Below are 21,989 nucleotides of genomic sequence, written 5' to 3'. Positions count from 1 at the left end.
GGGGAATTAGAGGGGTTCTGTAAAGAGAGAGGGCTGCCTGTAGAAGGGGACCTCAGGAGATCTCTGAATTTCTTTGAAAGGTTTGTGACATTTACCCAGGGAGGGAGTGTGCGTAGGGGGTACCCAGAGGATCCTGAGTGTAGCGAGGGTTCCCAATGGGAGGGCTCCCAGACCTCATCCCTAGAGAGTGGTAGAGAGACTGATCAGGAGGGTGAGAATGACCGGTTGGGGACGCCAGTTGACAGGGAAGGCCCCAGTGATAGGGAGTCCCTTGCTGGGTCCAGTGTAAGAAGCAGGGCTACCTCTCATTCCTTGACGCCTGATGAGCTAAGAGATAGGCGGGAAGAGAGGGACCTGAAGTTGCAGTTAGCGCGCCTAGCTGGTGAGGAGAGAAGGGCTGAGGTAGAGAAGGCCTTAGTACAGGAGAGAATGGCAGAGGCAGAGAGGGCCTTTGCCAGAGAAAGACTCGCTCTAGAGCGCAGTCTGAAGGTTCTGGACTCACCAGCGCTGCAGGTGGAGTCCAGTGGTGGCAGCAATGTACAGTGCTGTAGCAAAGATGTTCCTCACATACCCATAGATCTGGTACCTAGGTTCCAAGAGGGGGGTGACATACGTCAGTGGTTAAAGGAATATGAGAGGGCTCTGGTAGAGCGCAGGATCCCTGAGAAGGATTGGGGAACTGGCCTAGGGAGTTTTATTCCTGAGGAGGGGAGGGATGCCCTACTGACTCTAGAAGAGAGTGACAGGGAGGGGTACTCCGCTGTGAAGAACGCACTGATTGTGAAGTATGGTTTTTCCCCTGAGGAATACAGAAAAAGGTTTAGGGGTGGTAAGAAACTGTCCCACCAGTCTTGGGAGGAGTTTGTGGAGGATTGCTGCATTGCACTAGATGGATGGGTGAAGGGTAGCACAGTAAACAATTTTGAAGGGCTGTTTAATCTGATTCTCAGAGAGCACCTGTTTCGTTGTTGTTTTTCAGAGTTACGCCAACACTTGTCAGTGTGTGAGCTCTCTGACTCCAGGGAGCTTGCAAAGGAGGCAGACTTCTGGTTGCGTACCAGAGGGTCTGGTGTGACATTAGGGGGTGTTCCTAATGAGAGTGGTCTAGGTGTTTCCCAACAAGGTGTGGTGGGAAAGGAATGGAGTGTCCCAGGTAGGTCCCAGTGGACTGGGATGGGTGAGGGACCCCATGTCCCGTCTCTGAGGAGAGGGAATGGGGCTGGGCTGAGGCCCAAGGTGCCCAAGATACCGTCCCAGGCCCCTGAAGGTTCCATGAGTGAACGCCAGGAGGTGAGCCTAACCTGTGCCGTAGGGCCAGCTGTTCAGAAGGATCCCATTTTGTCATTAGGATTTAGGCGGGTGGCTGGTGATAGCGTTCCGCCGGTCCTGGTGTCTGGTAGTCTCGCTCTACAGCGGAGGAGGCGGAAATCCAGACATAGGGTTGAGAGGGGGCTGCGGGCCCCAGTGGAGAACCTGGAGGGTCAGGGGTCAGCTCTGAGTGCAGAGCCCCCCGGGAATGACCTTGGTGAGACCATTTCTGGGCTGGGGGGAATCCAGACTCTGTCCGATGGGCAGAGGTCAGGAGACCTGCGCCAGCCAGACTCTTGTGTGGCCCTTGGGGAAAGTGTTTCCCTGGTGGGGGGTAGGTGTGCCCCCCAGGAAGTCCTGGTGCGCCAGGCAATGATTCAACCGCAGGGTGGTGACTCTGGGTTGGATGATCAGGTTCAGGGGGTAAACTCTGACCTGATGGGGAGTACGTGTGCTCCCCAGGAAGTCCTGGTGCGCCAGGCAGTGGTTCAACCGCAGGGTAGTGACTCTGGGTTGGATTGCCAGATTCAGGGGGTAAGCTCTGATCTGGTAGGGGGTAGGTGTGCTCCCAAGGAAGTCCTGGTTCGCTGGGCAATGGTCCAGTCTAAGGGTGTCGTCCCTGGACTAGATAGACAGGTTCAGGGGGTAAACTCTGACCTGGTTGGGGGGGCGGTTAGTGTGCTCACCCCCCTGTGTGAAACTTCTGGTGGCTTCTCCCGAGGTGGGGAGATGCAGGACTCTGGAAGTGGGGGTCAGGGAGGGGGAAGCCCGCCCTGGACCCCGGTGCAACCCAAGGGTGTCGTCCCTAGGTTGGGTGGTCAGTCGCCAGGTAGTGATCCTGGGCTGGCGAGAAAGTTGTGCAGGGCTGCTGTACCCAGCACCCTGGCAAGTGTGGATTCTGGTGATACCCCTCCTAGGAGAGGAGGGCGGGATCCTAGAAGGAGGGGTAGAGGGAGGAGAGCCTCGCCTCTAGCCCCTGTAGAACCTATGGGTGCGGACCCTAGGTTGGTGGATCAGTGGCAGGGTAGAGCCCCTGAACTGATCGGAAATAGAGTGGAGACAGGTTGCTTTGCACCTGGGGCTACCGCCCCCCACTCATTATGGTTTCAGAGACCAGAGGCTCCTAGATGGCCTGGGGCCTGGTTCTGGCCATTGGCAGCTAGAGAATCCCCGTGGGTTGGTCTAGGCTGCCTGGGACGCATTGACAGAGAGATCCCAGTGGAGTCAGGAAGGCGTAGAACTGGAACATGCCCCTGCTGTTGTGGGCCTGGGTCCTTGTTCTATCGCCCCAATCAGGAAAGTACATCAAGGTATTCATTGTTCTCCCCTGGATTTTGGCTGGTAGGGGGTTGTGTTGGACTTTTGGCCATACGCATGGTCATCCCTAGTCTTTTTGCCTCCTTCCTCCTGGTTTTTCTGACCTCTCGCTGTTGGCTCTAGGACTCTGAGCACTTTATCACTGCTGACCAGTGTTAAAGTGCAGGTGCTCTCCCATCTAAAGTTGGTATGATTGGCTTATACCTGATTGGCATATTTAATTTACCTATAAGTCCCTTGTACAGTGGTATCTCTATACCCAGGGCCTGTAAATTAAATACTACTAGTGGGCCTGCAGCGCTGCTTGCGCCACCCACTAAAGTAGACTTTCAAACCTGTCTCAGGCCTGCTAGCGCAGGGCCTGTGTGCGCAGTTTTCTGCCACAGGGACCTGGCATCTAAAATTACTTGCCAGGCCCAGGACTACCCTTTTACTACATGTAAGTCACCCCTAAAGTACGCCCTGTGGGCAGGGTGCCATGTATGTAGAAAGGCAGGACATGTGCCATATTGCATGGCCTGTCCTGGTAGTGACAAACAGCCTAACTTGGTGTCTCACTGCTGTGAGTGCTGCCTTCTCATAGGATTGCATTAGAAATGCCCTGCCTTATGTGTAGGGGTATTGTCTGATTTATGAGGGCTAGCGTAGGCGTGTTTGGTATGGTTGTGATGGTGATAATAAATACTGCTTACTGGTGTGGGTGTATTTTTTATTACTATCACAGAAATGCCACTTCTAGAAAGTGCGCATTTATCTGTGCTTATGATTCTGGTGTTTTGCAGCTTGACTCCAATCCACGTCTGGGCAGAGTGACAGTTGGGGCTTTGTGCATACTTTTCAGACAGCCTGTACACAGGGAGGGTGGAGGTGTCACTGAGGTGCATCTACATACTGAATAGTCTCCCTGGGCTGAGAGAAGGGAGAGGCGGGGCACACCTACATTTGTAAAGGCTGTGCCCTGGCCTCACACAATAGGGTCGTTAACCCCCCACTGATGTTTGGAGCCTGTGCTGAAAGGAGAGAGGGGGCACTCCCAGAACCAGTTGTAACTGGCTGGAACCTCCTCTCCCTGTCATTGTAAAACACTGTAAAAAAAGGACTATAAGTACAGGGGAATTTTCCCCACAATTTGAACATTCTTGGAACTTGGAACTGGACACAGAACGCTGATGAATGGACTCACCAGGAAACCGCCATGGACTGCTGCTGCTGTGCTGACCTGTGACCTGCCTGGTCACTAGGAGGAACTGCCACCATCTGCACCCCTTGTGCTGGCCTGTAGCTGGGCCCACCAGCCCTGTGCTCCTTCTTGCTTAGTTGTTCCCAGGGGCAGGGTGCTGTGGCCCCTGACCCCTGCAACGATCTTTTACATCCTTGCCCAGGATGTTTTAAGGGAAAAAGGCTTCTTTTAAATGGGTGAAGCTGCTGAGGTGCTAGCGCGCTTTGAAAGCGCTTTTCTTGGACCAAAGAAAATCACCGCCGCAGCCCGGGCTTCAAATGGTGCCCTCGCGCTTCCTGGAGCGCGTTTCTGTGTCAAGGAAATCACCGTCGCAGCCCGGGCAGGGCTTTTTGTTTCAAGTGCGAGGATCGCGCTGACTTTAGTGCCCCCGGGGCACTTGAGGAAGTGAAAGAAGGAGCAGCACGCTCCTACCGTGCCCCTGGGGGACGCGCACCCTTCGGAGCGCCCCCGGGGCACACCGGGTCCTTACCTTTCGGCGCTGCCTCCCCAGAGGTCGAGGGAAGGCAACACCGCGGCCGCGCACCGGACCGGGTGCGGCCGCTTTTCAGGAAGCGGGAGCAGTGCCTCAACGGAGGCCCCTGCTTCCCCCACTTCGTTGGCAGCCGCACCGAGGACAAGGGCGGCTGCCTCCCGTCAAGCAGGACGCGGGGAGGAAGGGGGTTCCCCTTCCCCCGGTCACTGCGCTAGGGGCGCGAATGCCCCTCCAGCTCTCATCTTTTCCGCTTTGGGCTCCCCCTCGTGGAGAGGGCCGGTTGAGGCCCGAGGGGGGGGCCCTAAAGGCCCGAGGCCCCAGGAGGGACTCAATAAGGATCGGAGAGGGTGCGTGTTGCCCCTCTCCCGTTACAGGATCACGAGGCCCCCGTTTGGCGCAGGGAGCGCCGGGGGCCCCCTTGTTTCGGCTCCTCAGGCACTGGAGGTGCTTTTAGCAAAACAGGTACTTTTAAATGGATCAATATAATTATAATCTGGAGTTCTTTCTACAGACTTTGCCATTATGATATATTGCCTACCTGTTCTATGATGCTCTGACATATGTGTGCACATGTTCCTTTTATGGACATGACTTGCTAATATGTTTCCCTAACTTGCCATAGGTTTTCTAATGTTCCTACTATGGGCGTTTTATGATATGCTTATGACAAGTGTTCTAATGTGATAACGTGTTTCCTGACTACTGCTTATGTTGCAGAATACTGAGTAACCTGTGTGTTATGTGTGACTACTGCTAGTTTGCAGAGTAATTAATGTGTAACGTGTTCTGACAACTGCTAAGGTAGCAGGATAGTACTGTTATGTGATGTTGGTCTAATAATTACGTTGTGTACAATACAGTGTATTTTTATATAATCTGGTGTTGTGTTTCCTTTGTGGTGGGGATATTGCGTCACATGTATGTGTGTGTTGTGCAAACGCTTTACGCATTGCCTCCGGGTTAAGCCTGACTGCTCGTGCCAAGCTACCAAGGGGGTGAGCAGGGGTTATCTTGGACGTGTAACTCCCTTGCCCTGACTAGAGTGGGTAAGTTCTGCCTGGCTGAGGTACATACCCTAGCCAACCAGAAACCCCATTTCTAACATTTATCTAGCAGAAATTCTATTCTTTTGTCTTTGGAACACTTCAAACCGCTCACATGACGGCTTCAGTGAAGTGGGTAAGAATGGCAGCAGGCAGTTCAGAGTGTGGTACATATAGGTTAATGGAAAAGGCTGATATGTGGAGCACATCACATTAAAATATTAACATTAAAGATGTATGATAAATAAACCAGATTAATTAGCTCATTGTTACAGAAATGAAGTGCCAATCAGTTCTGTGATGAGGGAAGGGATGTATTTTATCTAAAATATCAGTTCCTGTGCAAAACAATGATTTGGGATGTAAACTTGCACCAAGCAAGATAAACAAATGCTGCGGACATAGTCTGGGGTCAAACAACCCACAAACAATTACTGGTGATCTGCAAATAAAAGTCAATAATGCCACTTTCCCCAAATGGAGGATTATGCAAGTTCTTTAAATGGTGTGACCATGTTTTAGAGCGGATTATTAAAATAGTTGTCCTTACCAATGGCCCTTTGGGCTCACTGTGTCTCTGAGTTATAAATGATGCAGTAACATTGGAACCTGTAAATAGTAATAAAATAAATTAAATGATACAATATTTTAAATTTTACAAGATTGGTAATCAGACCATTACAAGAATGGCAATATTCAATTAAAAAAATGCGTGTTACTGATGAACAAATACACAGACACTGACCGCAGGTACGTTTTGGGGTTGGTTAAATTGCACATTTCCCTTCGGAAAGCAGTTCTGTAGTTTATGTTACAGCACATCTCCAGCTCTGTCAATGTTTTTTATGGTACAATTGTTCTCTAGTTTCGATTGCAGTGCTTGTTTTTAATCACTTAACAATGTTGCCCCAGCACTCCCAATGGAAGACAGTTCTCTTCATTTACCACACTTTTTGAGAGAGATGCATTTATGTTACTGGTAGGTCTGTACACACTCAGAGAACACATCCCATAATATTTTACACAACTGCAACACCTTTGCAATATCCACCTAGCTCCTGTACGTTGTTTATAAGTTCACACCCCTAAGGATGACAGTACATAATATTTCAAATAAACAGTTTAATCTTTCGACATATGATGACTGAAGTATATATTGTGGCTTATCTCCTCCAGACGTTCTCCATCTTTTATCGACAGTCAAGCTAATTCTGATGCATCCAAAAGAAATGGAAGGAATACTTTAGACGCAAGTTCTCTCACCAGCGACATATGTATCAAGATGTATCAAGAACATAGCTTTTTTCTCTTTTAGCTCATGGTTTCCCTACTTACACTGACTAGGCTTTTAAAATAACTTCACTGTCAAATTTCTGTCCCTACATTTCATTTTACCTACCAACGTGGAAGATTTATTTTTTAAATCAGCCACAATGTTGCTAAAGTGAGGCACAATCGTCATTACATCACACTGTATTCCGAATATAGTGAACATTAGTTCTTATTTTCATGCAGGCACTTGAGTTGTAAATTGGTTCAAGAACTAATTTTGGGCTACCTAGTGTGCTTGCACATTTTATGTGTTGAGCAGCATACCAAGAACAGTACTAACCAATACACAGAGCCATGCCATTCTGCAGCTTGGCGTATCCCACATAACTTGATTACATGATTAGATTTGAAGCACTTGCCACATAAATCGTCAACTTGCTTCATAATTTGCAGATTGTAGCAAAAAACTGTTTCAAGCTCAAATGGATAAATAAAAGGTTACTAAAATCCTACCATACTTTGCTGTACAGTGTGAACATTTGACAGACTAATGATATGAAACCTTTGTCCTGACAGTGTTAACCGGTTTACAAATGACAAAATAATGAAGCAATACTGGCATATAATGTGCTGCATTACACTGTGCAATTTGCCTTGTCTTGCCTCAATAATTTAATCAATTCTGCTGCATAATTTGGGGCATATTTCCAGAAGTCCTGCTTTTGTATTGGAGAAATGCATACTGCTTTCCTTCAGGCAGACGTATTGTCTTAGTTGGAGCAGTGAAGACCAACAGAAAGTAGACAGCCAGTAGCCACTACTATTTAGCTAGTTTCTCTGGGACAAAAAAGGATTTTAATGTATGTTAAAAAGATCCAAAATGGACGAGTAAAGGGATTACAGCAAATAATGAGAATGAATGCCAAATGATGTAGGAGAAAGCCAGCGGAAGACAGGAAAACCTTGAAGTGTTTCATCGTCCAAGGAGGCCTTTAAAAAAATCAGAACTGCCCAACACTCAAAAAACATCAAAGCTGCTATTATAGTTTACACCTAGAATACCTCAAAAGTAATGAAAGGCCATCTTAGTTTTGGATCAGAGTCAGTGCATAGAGGAAAATCACGACCTTGGTTTGGGTAAATAACTGTCGGAGAACAGTTTGGGAGCAGTGGGATCGTTATGTCGTTTTCACTAAGCATAGCACCTCAAAGTGAATGCACTGCTGGGCTGGGACACAGGACACTGAGCTGCGAGCAGATGAGATGTGATTATACATGTAAAGTTCACAGGCCAGCTGCACTATCATGTTTTGTATAATCTGCAATTTGTTGATCTAAGTGGCCAACAGACCAAGGTAGAAGGCATTGCAGTAGTCAAGGTAGGACAATGTTATGTTATGTTAAAGAAGTTTATAGAGCGCATGGTTACTCCGATCCTGAGTCCCCCTGCACTAAGGTTCACTTAAAAATAAACAGAAACTGCAGTTCTAATCTAGGTGGTTTGGAAGAGCCAGGTCATTAACTTTTTAATAAAGACAGGCTCTAGGTTTTCCTGCCTGAGTTCAAGTGGCAGTAAATTCTATAGATTAGGGCCAAGAACCTGAAAGAACAGCCACCTAAGCGTACTTTATTCACTCTGGGGATTGATGTTAGTGCTGCAGTTGTAGATCTAAGACTTCTATTCAGACAATAGGCAGCGATCAAGGGATGCAAGTACAAGGAGCTCTTTCCTAGCACAATTTTATGGCAGAATCACAAAGCCTTAAGCACCCCTTGTCTCAGAGAGAAGATCTCAGAGGTGCAAGACTGTTGAACTACCTGGAACATACGGTTCTGAAGAAAGGAGGATATCCACCCAAGAGCAGATCCACCAATACCATAGGACCAAAGTCGTTCCAACAGTAAGCCATGAGACACCGTATCAAAAGCCAACATTATCAGAGCAACGGTGTTGCCTTCATTCGCAATGTTTCTAAGGGACTTGGAGGCAAGCAATCGAGCAGACTCAGTGCTGTAATGGGGGCAGAAGCCCGATGGGTCTCGTGCAGCAAATCATTACACTCAATGAAATACATCAGCTGCTTATTTATGAATATTTTGGATACTATGGGAAGCAGAGAAACGAGTATGAGGTTTCTGGCTTGCTAGGGACAAGTGACGGCTTTTTCAGAAGGGGGACAACTGTTGCATGTTTCCATTTTGGGGGTACCTGATCTGTGTTAAGGGACAAGTTCAACAGACCACAGAGAACCGGAGCAATAACTTCCATATCACGTTCCAAGATTTTTGGTGGGGTTTATAAAGCAAATCCAGTTTTGCAATTTTATTTCTGAAATTAAAAATAAAACTTTTAAAGTCTAACATATGTTCCCTCATTTATATGGAGCTCTCATCAAACTTTTATTTACAGGAACCGCTGTGATGGTGGTTCTTGGAAATCCGAGAGATGTCCGCTAGGCTGGTGGACATCTCGAATTTTGACTGATGGAGGACCTTCGCAATGGTGAGAGTAAACTACTTTGTCATGGCATCAGAATATACTCAAGCTTTCTTGGGAGGGCACATGAGGGTTGGTATGGAAAAGAAGTGTGCAAGAGGTTCCAGGAGAAAGGGTTATGAGGGGGTACAGCGAATACCTCAAGTGGTGAGTGCATTACACCAACAATCTACTTTATCAAAGGCCTGAAATTGACCCTGACTATATATCCTACCCTTTTATGATCAAAGTCAAGAGTCAAGAGTCGCTGTCAAATAAATCTATTTGGTTTGTCGACTGTGACTTTTCCTGTGGAAACCATTCCGTCTACCACTGAAATTAAACGAAATGTAATTAATGAAATGAAAAGGGATTTGTAAAGTGCTCTTAACCTGCAGATACCATGGTGCTGCACCTAAAGAATTCCAAAACACAATCCATGATCCCACCCCGAGAGAAGGAATACAGAAAAAGAAAACAGCCCGAACTACAAAAATATAGCATATAGCAAAAAAGTGTAAAAAATGGAACTACTAATCTAATAAATCCGAAACGTAAAAGCGAAGGACATGAAAAGCAAGGTTTAAATGTTTTCGAAAGCAGACCAAGGAACCAGTCTCAGTGATGTAGTTGGACAAGGTATTTCATATATAGCAGTTGATGATGAGCCTCGCAGCCGCATTTTGCACCGTCTGAAATTTGTTCAAATAGTAACTATTGGTATTTAGATACATGGCATTACAATAGTCTAGAGGCAAAGTGATTAACGCAATAGCCACTGCTTTGCAAAGTTCCTCAGGAATAAAAGGAAAGATTTTCTTGAGGACACCAATAATGAGAAAGCAGCTGCTGGTGGTGCGCCTTACCAGTAGATTTAAATTAAAAGAGGTATCTAATAGTACACCAAGATTTCTAACAGAATCCACAGTGGAAGGGAGGGCACTTCGGCCACCAAAACTCTGACCAGACAGAATTCTGGGCTCCAAAGACCATCACTTCTAGCTTGTCAACATCAAGCTTAAGGAAATTCTCCTACATCCAGTAGCTCACCTCAGTTGTAGCCGTTGGATACAGAAGGCTACTCATAGCTAGCCCCGGGACACCATTTTTAGGTAGCTGCGCGCTATGGAAATGTACTGTACTGTATTATACAGTGTTTAGAACTCTCAGCTGTTTCTGAAAGATTATCAGTGAAAGACACAATGATTAGGATTACAATGCATATGTTTTCTAACCTTCAGTCCGATGCAATTTGTGTGGATCTGGGCTATACCTGTTCTTCTTCAGTCTTCCAGCACCACATCTGTCACCATCAAGAGACTAAACAAGGCTGTAGGTAAATTTATGCCAATACCACAAACTCCTCCAGTCACCTCAGGTCAGATTACTCTACTAAATGACTTTTCACCTACCTTTTGAAAAGTGAGTAGAAAATGTGAGCCTAAACAAATGGTGTCCATTGTGGACAGTTTGCAAGATATTTGCTAAATGAATAATGTATATACTGATTTGACTCAGCAGATATGATTTAGCATTTTATTCAATCAACAATGTATTTTAAACAGCTTTGTTTATCTGCAAAATGGCTTCCATTTTGTCTTTGTTCATCTTACTGCCTTCCATGCTTTGCTTGGTATTTTCAAACACACGTTCATGTCCTTTTCTTCTTTAGATGTATTTCATAGCTTTGCATAACTGGATTGCCTAAAGTTCAGGATGCTCATTACTTGTTGCCGCTGCAATAGTTCTCATACTGAAACATGGCGTATGAGGATTATTACATCCCATTTGACAACCATCCCTGATATTTATTTATCTATTTGCATTTTGTTTAATGCACTTTCACGCAAACCGTGCCTTGTCTGACCAAGGAATTTAAAGAGTTTCAGTCCCCCTCATAAAATCATCAATTCAGTAGAAAAATCCAGGTGTAGGGAATTCTACAATGTTGGAGTGAGCACCAAAAAGGGGTAAGCTCTTTTCAAGCCAGTATCGAGATATTTTATGTACATTTTTCTGAGCAACATATAAATAAGAATAAACCTATAAACGTGCAATCAATCACTTAGAAACTTCGGACTAACTCTGAATAATCGTCTGCGTACAATAAATAGAATTCTAAAATACACTCTTTGCTCCTATAGATGATGAAAATAAGGTGATACTTGTATACCCATCAAAAGAGACAGTCGAGGTTGTGTGTTGCATGATTAATGCTGCGTTACGCATGTTACCCATGTTGTTACACCTGGCCTTGCAATGCTTGTGATGTTTTTCGTCCATGGTTGCATTGGGGTGTTATGTTGCTACAAGGTGTTTGTAACTATACATGGTTTCCTTAGGCAGCTTGACAATGAAGTTGGGGGTTGGTTGGTGGAACTTGATTAGGTTAACAATGGGAAAAGCAGCATACCTGTCGATGACCTGAGATGTTGGTGAATTTATTGGGAGTTCACTCCCTAGCACAGGTCGTTATGAATAGATTCCAGGCCCCTGCATCTCTTTCTCCTGTACCTGTTCACAAACAAGGTTTTTTTGCAATAAAAACATGCTCTGTGTGGGTATTTGTCTGATAAAGGCCGCTGGTGTCAAGGTTGCATAACCAACGGCAACGGTCTACTGCTGAAAACAGAACTTCATCTTGATGTAATAATGTGGCTAAATCTCTGCATCTGAATACAACATGAAACTTGCAAATCATTTAACTGAAAACAATACAATATCCACCAATTATTTGGTGCTGCAAATGTGTCCATGACCACCTTGCAGACATTACAACACCCACTGCCACAATGCATAACACCTTTCTACTAGTTTTGCTACATTCTCTTTACAAGCAGTCAAAAACAATATTTGAACAGCAAAAGAAAGAGATTCTCACCTGGCCCAAAATCCACAGTAGCATACAAGCCCAGAATAGAGCCACATCTCAAATACTGGTCACCATTACCATCCGTTGTAAACAGCACTGCCCGCTCTCCTAAGTGGAATCGGAAAAGTGTCCGAAGATGTCGTAAATACTCGTAATCGCATCGAAAATAGCTCCCATACTCATTTTCAACCTGAGCACAAAAAGAAAAGTTATTTCTGACACAACCTTTGGTAACAGACCTAAGAAAGTGAACAACATGAAGACTGTCCTTGATGCACTAATGCCTCCAATAAAGAGACACTGTGAAGCTTAAGCAATATGGAAATGACATATACTTTGGTTGATAGCAATCCAGCCCACTAGGTCACTAGAAGTTCTCACCGCTGCACTTTTGGCAGAGGGCCGCCAACCATATTTAAGAATCCCTGCATTTACGGTGGTAAAACAGATTGAAGTTTTTAATTGCTCATGCTTTTTGATCCCCACAGTATTTGTTTTTTCAAAAGATACTCCAAATTCCTTCATTTCTATTCAAGCAGAGGCATTACTCTGCTATTTGTTTTTTCTAACTCTTCGTAAAGACTGCAGTGTTTTGTTTTAAGGTCAATAAATTGTAGAAGAACATTCTTTGCAACACAGCACACCCCTAGTATGGGAGGCCGATGTTCTAATGTAATGTATCCCAATATGAATACAGCTTGTAGTAAAATTGCATGCAAAGTATTGATAAAGCTAATAGGTTTGCATTTTGCATAGACATGTGCTTAAACAACCATCTGAAGACACACACTTACATAGATCATAGGTAGACGTGTTTAGGCTGTAGTACAACACACATACAAACAGAGCACCACACTTAGGCTCCGGAGTACCAGTAGCTCTGGGGTGGGGAAAATCCTGTTCACTACGATTTGGACCTCAAGAAATCAATATTTCTGGGTTAATTTCACAGGAAATTACTCATTTTGGGAGTACTTCACCCCAGAGATTTCAGCTGCTTTTACAAGGCAGCTTTTTACTTTCAGCAGCTGAAATACCAACTTAACATTCAGAGAGATCTGCTATGTTTCCTCAAACATCAAAATTTTGATAGCGCTGGTAACTACTGTTAACTGTCCCATCGGAATTAAGAGACCATTCGTGATGAGGGCCTTAGTGGCACTGTTGCCCACACAAAGCAAAATATAGACATGGTCATCAATGTCCATCAGACATAGAGGTACCGATGCACACACCCCCACAGTCATGTACACCCAGCACCTGTACTCATGAAAACAGACTACCAGAAATGTAGTCGTCTATGCACATAGATTAAAAGACATACAGGCCCCATCAGAATACACATACTCAAAGTAGCTCATTCACATACACAGACACGCATGGCACAAATGCAGTGAGAGCGCACCAGCAGGGTTACATACAGTCAGGGTTGCATATGCACGCATAGAGGGAACGAAACACAGGCGCCTGGAAACTCAAGTTTTAGCTCTGTGCTAAGGAAATACTATTTACAGTGATAAAAGAGTAAAGCGGCAATGACAATTCATTCCTTAAGCTCTCTTTAAGATATGGTGTATGAGATACTTTAGTGTTAATGCCCATAAATTTGTGGAAGCGTAAAAAGAAAAAGGAGTGGAACTTTGAACAAAGAAATAGCCAGAGAATGGAGGAGTAATGAAGCTACAACAGAGTTACTACGTCTGCTGCCTGGTCCCAGTCAGTTCCTACCCACCAGGCAAATCTTAACAATACTTCACGATTACTGAGTCAATTGTGGTACATACACAAGCGCGCCCTCAGATATACAAAGCAACAAGTGACTAATCTGAGCATGCAATGAGGATGCAGAGGAAGAGATATATGGAGTCACAGTTTTGCAGTGTGGGAATCTCCATTTTTACCAGAGTTGCAATTTCCAGACCTAGGAAGCACAATAGGGAAGAGTAAGAGGGAGCTTCAGGAGTAACACTGGATCTTCTCTTCTTGGAAGTGTTGGCACATTCACATTACCCTTTCCCAGCAGGAGTGGTAGAAAAAGAGGGAATTGTTTGAAAAGGTTACTGTGCAAAGGAAACGTAAACAAACAATAAAAAAAATAAAAAAAAGATTACTGCTCTACACCTACAAAGAACGTAGGGCTTTTAAGGCATAAGCTGTGAGAAAGGTTTAAAAGTGGATGTAGGAGTTGCCTTTGGATTAAATTTAAAACAAACATTGGCAAAACCAATAGGTTTCACCTCTACAACATCTATTGGTTTTGTCAATGTTTTTAGGCATGTCTCACAGCAGCACTAGCTGCTGTGCAGCATTTCTTAAAGTTTAAAGAAAAAACAAAACAAACGCTATAAAGTGGTCAGCATTTACCGCATTGAAGTTTAGCGGTGACTGCATCATACCTGTTTTTTTCTTGTAAACTTTAATTCATGCTGCGGAGCAGCTATTGCTGCTGTGTCACATGTCTAAACAAACACTAACAAAACCATTAGATTTCATAGAGGAAAAATCTATTGGCTTGTTTTTCTGAAGGTGTCAGTGTTGATCGTCAGCAGCTGTTCAGTTCCTGAACCTCTGCTAAATTCCCTCATTACAAAAACAAATTTCACTGGATTTCAAGTCTGTGTTTCGCTCTTCGCCGCTTTAGAATGAGCACATCTACGCACCTGTGGCTAGGCAATGGGAGTTTTAAACAAATGTGACTTGATATATATGGTCCACAGATCTGCCGAGATGGGGCTGAGATGTCTTCATCACTGTGGTCGAGACTCTCGTTTGAAAAGCTAATTTCCATATGTAGGTCTCGATCTAGCTTTGCTAATAATGGTTATAGCGTCCAACTCTGAGAATCGCTGGTCTGATCAGCAGACATGGCAGAATTCTTAATAAACATGTCCTTGGCTTCGCGGCACCTCTCTAATAAGGCCCTCATTATGATTGGCGAGTTACCATGCATCTGTGTGCCTATGTAATGATATGTTGGACATTTTGCTTTTTTTTTTATTTACCGTTCCAAGATAGTTGAAATCAAGAAGCTTATCTTAGAGCAGCAAAAAGCAGCAAATACAAAAAAAAAACAATACAGACATGTACAAAGGCACATACAGAACAAGCATTTACAATGCAACGGGCCTCGCGTTTGCTCATGTTAGAGCTGATCGCGTTGTAAACTCCTAACCCGACTTTTCACCTATCGGGCAAAAGTGCATTTGTGTACACAACCCGAAAAAGTGAAATTAACTATGTAAAGCGCTCGACTTCTACCAAGCGAGATCGCGCTTGTAAATTGGAGAAAAAGAAGTCCACGAGCCCGATGGAAAACAGCGAGCCTCGCATGTGTTCTGTACTTGGTCGCTGCGCTCGAGGAGGGCTAGCCACCGGAAAAGGCATGACGTATGCTTGCCTTCGACTAATGAAAGCAAGCAGATTTTATTAGGCAAGCCCACGAACCAATAAAAAACACTGATGTGAAGTTGACAGGGCTCCGAGCCCTTTTCGAAATACAAAAGCGTCTCGCTGCGATACGCATGCGCGAGCGCATGCAATGCAGGCTCGACCCTAAAAAGGAATTGTCCGGCAGGAAATGGCAGCTGCTGGGGCAAAAAAAAAAAAGAAGTAAAATTAAACTTCTGCTTGGGTGAGGGAGCAGCAACAAGAAGAGGGAGCGCAATGGGGAATGGGTGGTGGGAGAGGGGTGCAATGGCAGTGCTCGGATATTGGCTCAAGGAGCCAGAAAAAATACCTTTAAAAGATGTATATGGTATTCTGACAATGAAGGCACTGTAATAAGTCGATGCTAAATTTCTGGACATTTTTAGTTCGTATTGTTGCTGGATAAACTGACAAATATCGGTTACCATTTCAAGATGGCCATCGTCATTTCTTTGTCATTTTTATAGACAGCCAACTTGGAGTCAGGTTCTGTTGTGAAGCATTTCAGCCCCGATTGAAGATGCTCACCGTCGCTAATGATGGAAAAGTGTTGTCCCACAGGAAAACCACTTTCGAAAAACACATTGCAACAAATGCTGCGGTGTTACTGGCAGAGCTATGGACTTTCAAAACAAGTCTTCAAATAATAGTGTCTAGCAAGAAGACACCCACATGCAGCAGCATCAAGAAGTGCAATGAGATGACCGCTCTGCAAATAGCTGCCACAAAAACTCTGAGGAGGGCAGGAATGCAAATGGAGTGCTTATTTGTGAATTTAAAAAAAGTACCTGGGGAGTGAATTAGTCAGGTGAAGGACACTAGCCAGTGGCAAGTGACCGGAAGGTGTACTTCGTCCGAACTCCAAGCAACGGCAAAAGCAGCAGGAAGCAAAGGCAGATGACATTCTGTCCAATGAGAAGCACTGAAAGCCGATCGACACTGGAACAGACCAATGGTAACTTCAGTTTACTAAGAGGTGGGTTCTAAGCATCATTTTAAGATTTTTTTCATTTACAAAAGGCTTCACAAGCACTGTTCGCAAGCGTACACTGTGTAGACAAAACCTCTCTGTTTCCGAGAAAGGTAAGGAAATCTGGAGACAATTCTGTCCCTATGGGTTATGAGCAGACCAGCTGGAACTGTTAGTCTTTATCTGGTGTCACTTAATGCAGTTAAACAAGTAACCCTGCACACTGCAAGCCCTCTGCAGTGTCTTCGTTCGAGGTAAGAATTACAATTTGACTACAAAAGAAGTATGGACTGATTAATGCACTGAGGTTTCATTTAGTCTTTGGTTTTCCTGGGAGAAAATACTTGTACTGATGAAGAGAAAAAAACAGTCTTCATCACCATTCAATCGTTGCCGGTTTTGTATGCCAATTAAATCTTTTGCCTATTTGCTAAAATCACAATTATATAAAACTCCAATTCAATAAGTGCATCTCTTTAAAAGGACGTGGGGATGTCTTGGGTAGCCACATCATCAAATACCTGCTGAAGAACATGCATTCAGACATTGGATCTTATTTTACAAATCATTGCTCTTAAGTGTGATAGTTCAATTAAGCAAACACTACATATCGCAGAATGCACTAGACCAGTTGTTCTTAACCTGTGGTCCACGGCCCTCTTGGGTCTCTAGTCCTACTCAGGAGGCCTGCAGCTTTTTATTAATGTGCTATTATTAAACATTTAAAATGATTTATAAATGTAAAGTAATATAAACTTGAAGGCTAATGAGGTTGGTATCTTTAGCCTGATTCATAGAAGCAGCATAAACACAAAAAAACAAAATCTAGCGCAGATTGTTGCACCATCAGACGGTATGCATGCATTAAAGGAAAAACAAGACAATGTGATATACATGAGCTTAGCATATTACTTTGTCTTTTAGAAATAATACCACATTTTTCAAAGCCCAGTAAATTTAAAATATTGACTTTTGAATATATTTGTGTTTTCAAATTAAATTAAATATTTCATTTTTTTTTTTAGTTGTTTTATCCATACTGTTTTGAGGTTCGATTCATATAAATTGCTTAGGCCAGAGTTCCCCGGCTTCCAGTAGTGATTCAGTAGGGGTTCACAGAAGTCAAAACGTAACTGTTGCCCTAAATCGGTAGACAGAAATCTTCTTCGAACAACATGGAATGTAGAACATACCAACGATCAGGAACTCCTAGCTGCACTCTGCTGTTGTTAACGGTACCTTGTTTGATAGCCAATGGCAAGGATTCGTGGGGTGCTTATAATAGACTTTAAAATGAATAAACACTTTTTGGCATTTTGCAATAAGGTAGATTATACATATTATTTTTAACTGTGCTATGCTAACAAAGGTTCTACTACGTCTGTTCACAGATAACTGCCTCCATTCAATTAACCTTTATAATAGGATGGAAGAGCTAAGTGCATTAATGCCCTGTTCCCAAGAACAGGAAAGTGATTTAATAGATCCATACATGAAAAAACTTTGCTTTCTACCTGCACCAAACCAATAAAAAGAGAAAATACTGCAAATATATTAAACCTGAACAGATTATAAAACAACTGCTGAAGCAGATGTCTTAATTAGAGATTATTAATTAATGTTTATGTATTTGGAATAATGGCTTATATAGTAAATGAATAACGTAGAACAAAAATGTGGACGTTTGAAAATGTGACCTTGAAGAATGGCCACCAGTCTTCACGAAATGTACTAAAATAATTACGTTTGTACGAAATATCGAAAATGTATTTGATTAATGTAGTAATACGTCATTTTTAAGGGTTATTAATTATGTTCTTGCTTATTAATTGTAGGCCTTAACTTACCGAGTGTCTTGGCCTAGTTTTGCCAGGCCTCATGCAGAAGCTGTATTTCTTAGCGTTTAATGAAAAATGCTGACAGAATGAACTAACTGTGGAATGCTCATTGTTTTAATAAAATGCTTAGCAGAAGCTTTCTATGGGAACCGACGGAAAGGAGATGAGGTCTACAAAGTAACAAATCGTGTGTAAAATGTGCGAACAATGAAGACACTGACTGGAGACGAAGATGCAACAAATTCGAAACCTGACGAGCCGGATGATGAGAACATCGTAAAGCAGACCAATCAACAACGTGTGACGTGTGAAATATTAGAATTCATAGATTTGGTATACGCCCACTATTGGACAGAGTAATACCGTACAATTTATTTACCAATTAGGAATTTGGGTATATTTTGGCTGACTTTGATATAACAACGTGACGGAGGGAACGTAGGGAGATTGAAAGACTAGAGATCTAGAGTGACGGTGGGAGAAGAAGAGATTCAAGGTTCTGTCATTGAGCTCATACTCTCTGACTGAGAGCCTGATGTTTTGCTGATCGATTGATGACCTGAGGACAAAGACGGATTCTGCTTGCTGACCCATACCATGGATAGGTATATATGACAATGACTGAATTGCATTTTTATGCCTTTCTTTTTTAGGTACTGTAGGAAGTTGGCTCTGTATGCACTATTTCAAAGTAAGGAATAGTATGCACAGAGTCCAAGGGTTCCCCTTAGAGGTAAGATAGTGGCAAAAAGAGATAATACTGCTGCTCCATTTTGTGGTAGTGTGGTCGAGCAGTAGGCTTATCAAAGGAGTAGTGTTAAGCATTTGTTGTACATACACACAGGCAATAAATGAGGAACACACACTCGGAGACAATTCCAGGCCAATAGGTTTTTGTATAGAAAAATATATTTTCTTAGTTTATTTTAAGAACCACAGGTTCAAACTCTACATGTAATACTTTGCATGAAAGGTATTGCAGGTAAGTACTTTAGGAACTTTGAATAATCACAATAGCATATATACTTTTCAAATAAAACCCATATAGCTATTTTAAAACTAGACAGTGCAATTTTCACAGTTCCTAGGGGAGGTAAGTAATTGTTAGTTCTTGCAGGTAAGTAAACCACCTACGGGGTTCAAGTTTGGGTCCAAGGTAGCCCACCGTTGGGGGTTCAGAGCAACTCCAAAGTTACCACACCAGCAGCTCAGGGCCGGTCAGGTGCAGAGTTCAAAGTGGTGCCCAAAACGCATAGGCTTCAATGGAGAAGGGGGTGCCCCGGTTCCAGTCTGCCAGCAGGTAAGTACCCGCGTCTTCAGAGGGCAGACTAGGGGGGTTTTGTAGGGCATCGGGGGGGACACAAGTTAGCACAGAAAGTACACCCTCAGCAGCACAGGGGCGGCCGGGTGCAGTGTGCAAACACACGTCGGGTTTTCAATTGGAATCAATGGGAGACCAATGGGTCTCTTCAGCGATGCAGGCAGGCAAGGGGGGGGCTCCTTGGGGTAGCCACCACCTGGGCAAGGGAGAGGGCCTCCTGGGGCTCACTCCTGCACTGGAGTTCAGATCCTTCAGGTCCTGGGGGCTGCGGGTGCAGGGTCTTTTCCAGGCGTCGGGATCTGAGAGTCAGGCAGTTGCGGTCAGGGGGAGCCTCGGGATTCCCTCTGCAGGCGTCGCTGTGGGGGTCAGGGGGGACAACTTTGGTTACTCACAGTCTCGGAGTCACCGGGGAGTCCTCCCTGAAGTGTTGTTTCTCCACAAGTCAATGCCGGGGGCGTCGGGTGCAGAGTTGCAAGTCTCACGCTTCTGGCGGGAAACGCAGTCGTTTTAAAGTTGCTCCTTTGGAAACAAAGTTGCAGTCTTGGGTGAACAGGGCCGCTGTTCTCGGGAGTTTCTTGGTCCTTCTAGAGCAGGGCAGTCCTCTGAGGATTCAGAGGTCGCTGGTCCTGGGGAAAGCGTTGCTGGAGCAGTTTCTTCAGAAGGGGGGGGGGGGGAGACAGGCCAGTAGAGCAGGGGCCAAAGCAGTTGGTGTCTCCGTCTTCTCTGCAGGGTTTTTCAGCTCAGAAGTCCTCTTCTTCTTAGGTTGCAGGAATCTGAGTTCCTAGGTTTTGGGGAGCCCTTAAATACTAAATTTAAGGGCGTGTTTAGGTCTGGGGTGTTAGTAGCCAATGGCTACTAGCCCTGAGGGTGGGTACACTCTCTTTGTGCCTCCTCCCAAGGTGAAGGGGTCACATTCCTATCCCTATTGGGGGAATCCTCCATCTGCAAGATGGAGGATTTCTAAAAAGTTAGAGTCACCTCAGCTCAGGACACCTTAGGGGCTGTCCTGACTGGCCAGTGACTCCTCCTTGTTCTTCTCATTATTTCCTCCGGCCTTGCCGCCAAAAGTGGGGCCGTGGCCGGAGGGGGCGGGCAACTCCACTAGCTGGAATGCCCTGTGATGCTGGAACAAAGGGGGTGAGCCTTTGAGGCTCACCGCCAGGTGTTACAGCTCCTGCCTGGGGGAGGTGATAGCATCTCCACCCAGTGCAGGCTTTGTTACTAGCCACAGAGTGACAAAGGCACTCTCCCCATGTGGCCAGCAACATGTCTCGAGTGTGGCAGGCTGCTAAAACCAGTCAGCCTACACGGGTAGTTGGTTAAGGTTTCAGGGGGCCCCTCTAAGGTGCCCTCTGGGGTGTATTTCACAATAAAATGTACACTGGCATCAGTGTGCATTTATTGTGCTGAGAAGTTTGATACCAAACTTCCCAGTTTTCAGTGTAGCCATTATGGTGCTGTGGAGTTCGTGTTTGACAGACTCCCAGACCATATACTCTTATGGCTACCCTGCACTTACAACGTCTAAGGTTTTGCTTAGACACTGTAGGGGCACAGTTCTCATGCACTGGTGCCCTCACCTGTGGTATAGTGCACCCTGCCTTAGGGCTGTAAGGCCTGGTAGAGGGGTGACTTATCTATACTGCATAGGCAGTGTGAGGGTGGCATGGCACCCTGAGGGGAGTGCCATGTCGACTTACTCGTTTTGTCCTCACCAGCACACACAAGCTGGCAAGCAGGGTGTCTGTGCTGAGTGAGGGGTCCCCAGGGTGGCATAAGATATGCTGCAGCCCTTAGAGACCTTCCCTGGCATCAGGGCCCTTGGTACCAGGGGTACCAGTTACAAGGGACTTACCTGGATGCCAGGGTGTGCCAATTGTGAAACAAAAGTACAGGTTAGGGAAAGAACACTGGTGCTGGGGCCTGGTTAGCAGGCCTCAGTACACTTTCAAATCAAAACATAGCATCAGCAAAGGCAAAAAGTCAGGGGGTAACCATGCCAAGGAGGCATTTCCTTACAGGTACCAACTGCGCTGTCTTAATACTTTCTTAAGGTAGATGTTTTCCCAAATTTGTGTTCCAAATTGTTTTGCATGAAGCCCCACATGCTGATGCTAATCTAGGATAGTTGAGGCTATTCACATGACAACTGACGTATTGCAGAGACAATGATTGACAGACTATTTTGCTGAACTCTATGGATAGTATAGCCTTGCTGAAATTGGTTTTACTAATGATTTGTGCTGATGCTTTGGAATGCCTTTTGATTCAAGCTTTGATTAGATCATGTTTCTTGCGACTTGTTGATTAACAAGTATTATTAATTTTGCTTGATTCGAGTTGGTGATTAAGATTCATGACTTTAGTATTGTTAAATAAAAGGGAAATAAACTTACTAAACTTTTACTAAAGGTGCGGTTATTCATGACTGTAA

General features: G+C 44.6%; 1 protein-coding gene across 1 annotated transcript in view; it reads right to left on the bottom strand.

Annotated features, from left to right (window-relative positions):
- GLB1 (galactosidase beta 1) overlaps nt 1–21,989 on the bottom strand; it is a 193,322-nt gene that overhangs the window by 132,140 nt on the left and 39,193 nt on the right. Inside the window, exons 6-7 of the mRNA XM_069214293.1 lie at nt 12,010–12,190; nt 5,931–5,989 (exon numbers count right to left, since the gene is read on the bottom strand). Of these exons, the coding sequence (XP_069070394.1) occupies nt 5,931–5,989; nt 12,010–12,190 (240 nt within the window). The remainder of the gene's footprint in view (nt 1–5,930; nt 5,990–12,009; nt 12,191–21,989) is intronic.

The sequence above is a fragment of the Pleurodeles waltl genome, chromosome 2_1, assembly GCF_031143425.1.
Source record: "Pleurodeles waltl isolate 20211129_DDA chromosome 2_1, aPleWal1.hap1.20221129, whole genome shotgun sequence".
Lineage (NCBI taxonomy): Eukaryota > Metazoa > Chordata > Amphibia > Caudata > Salamandridae > Pleurodeles > Pleurodeles waltl.
This window is presented reverse-complemented; position numbering and strand designations above follow the sequence as displayed.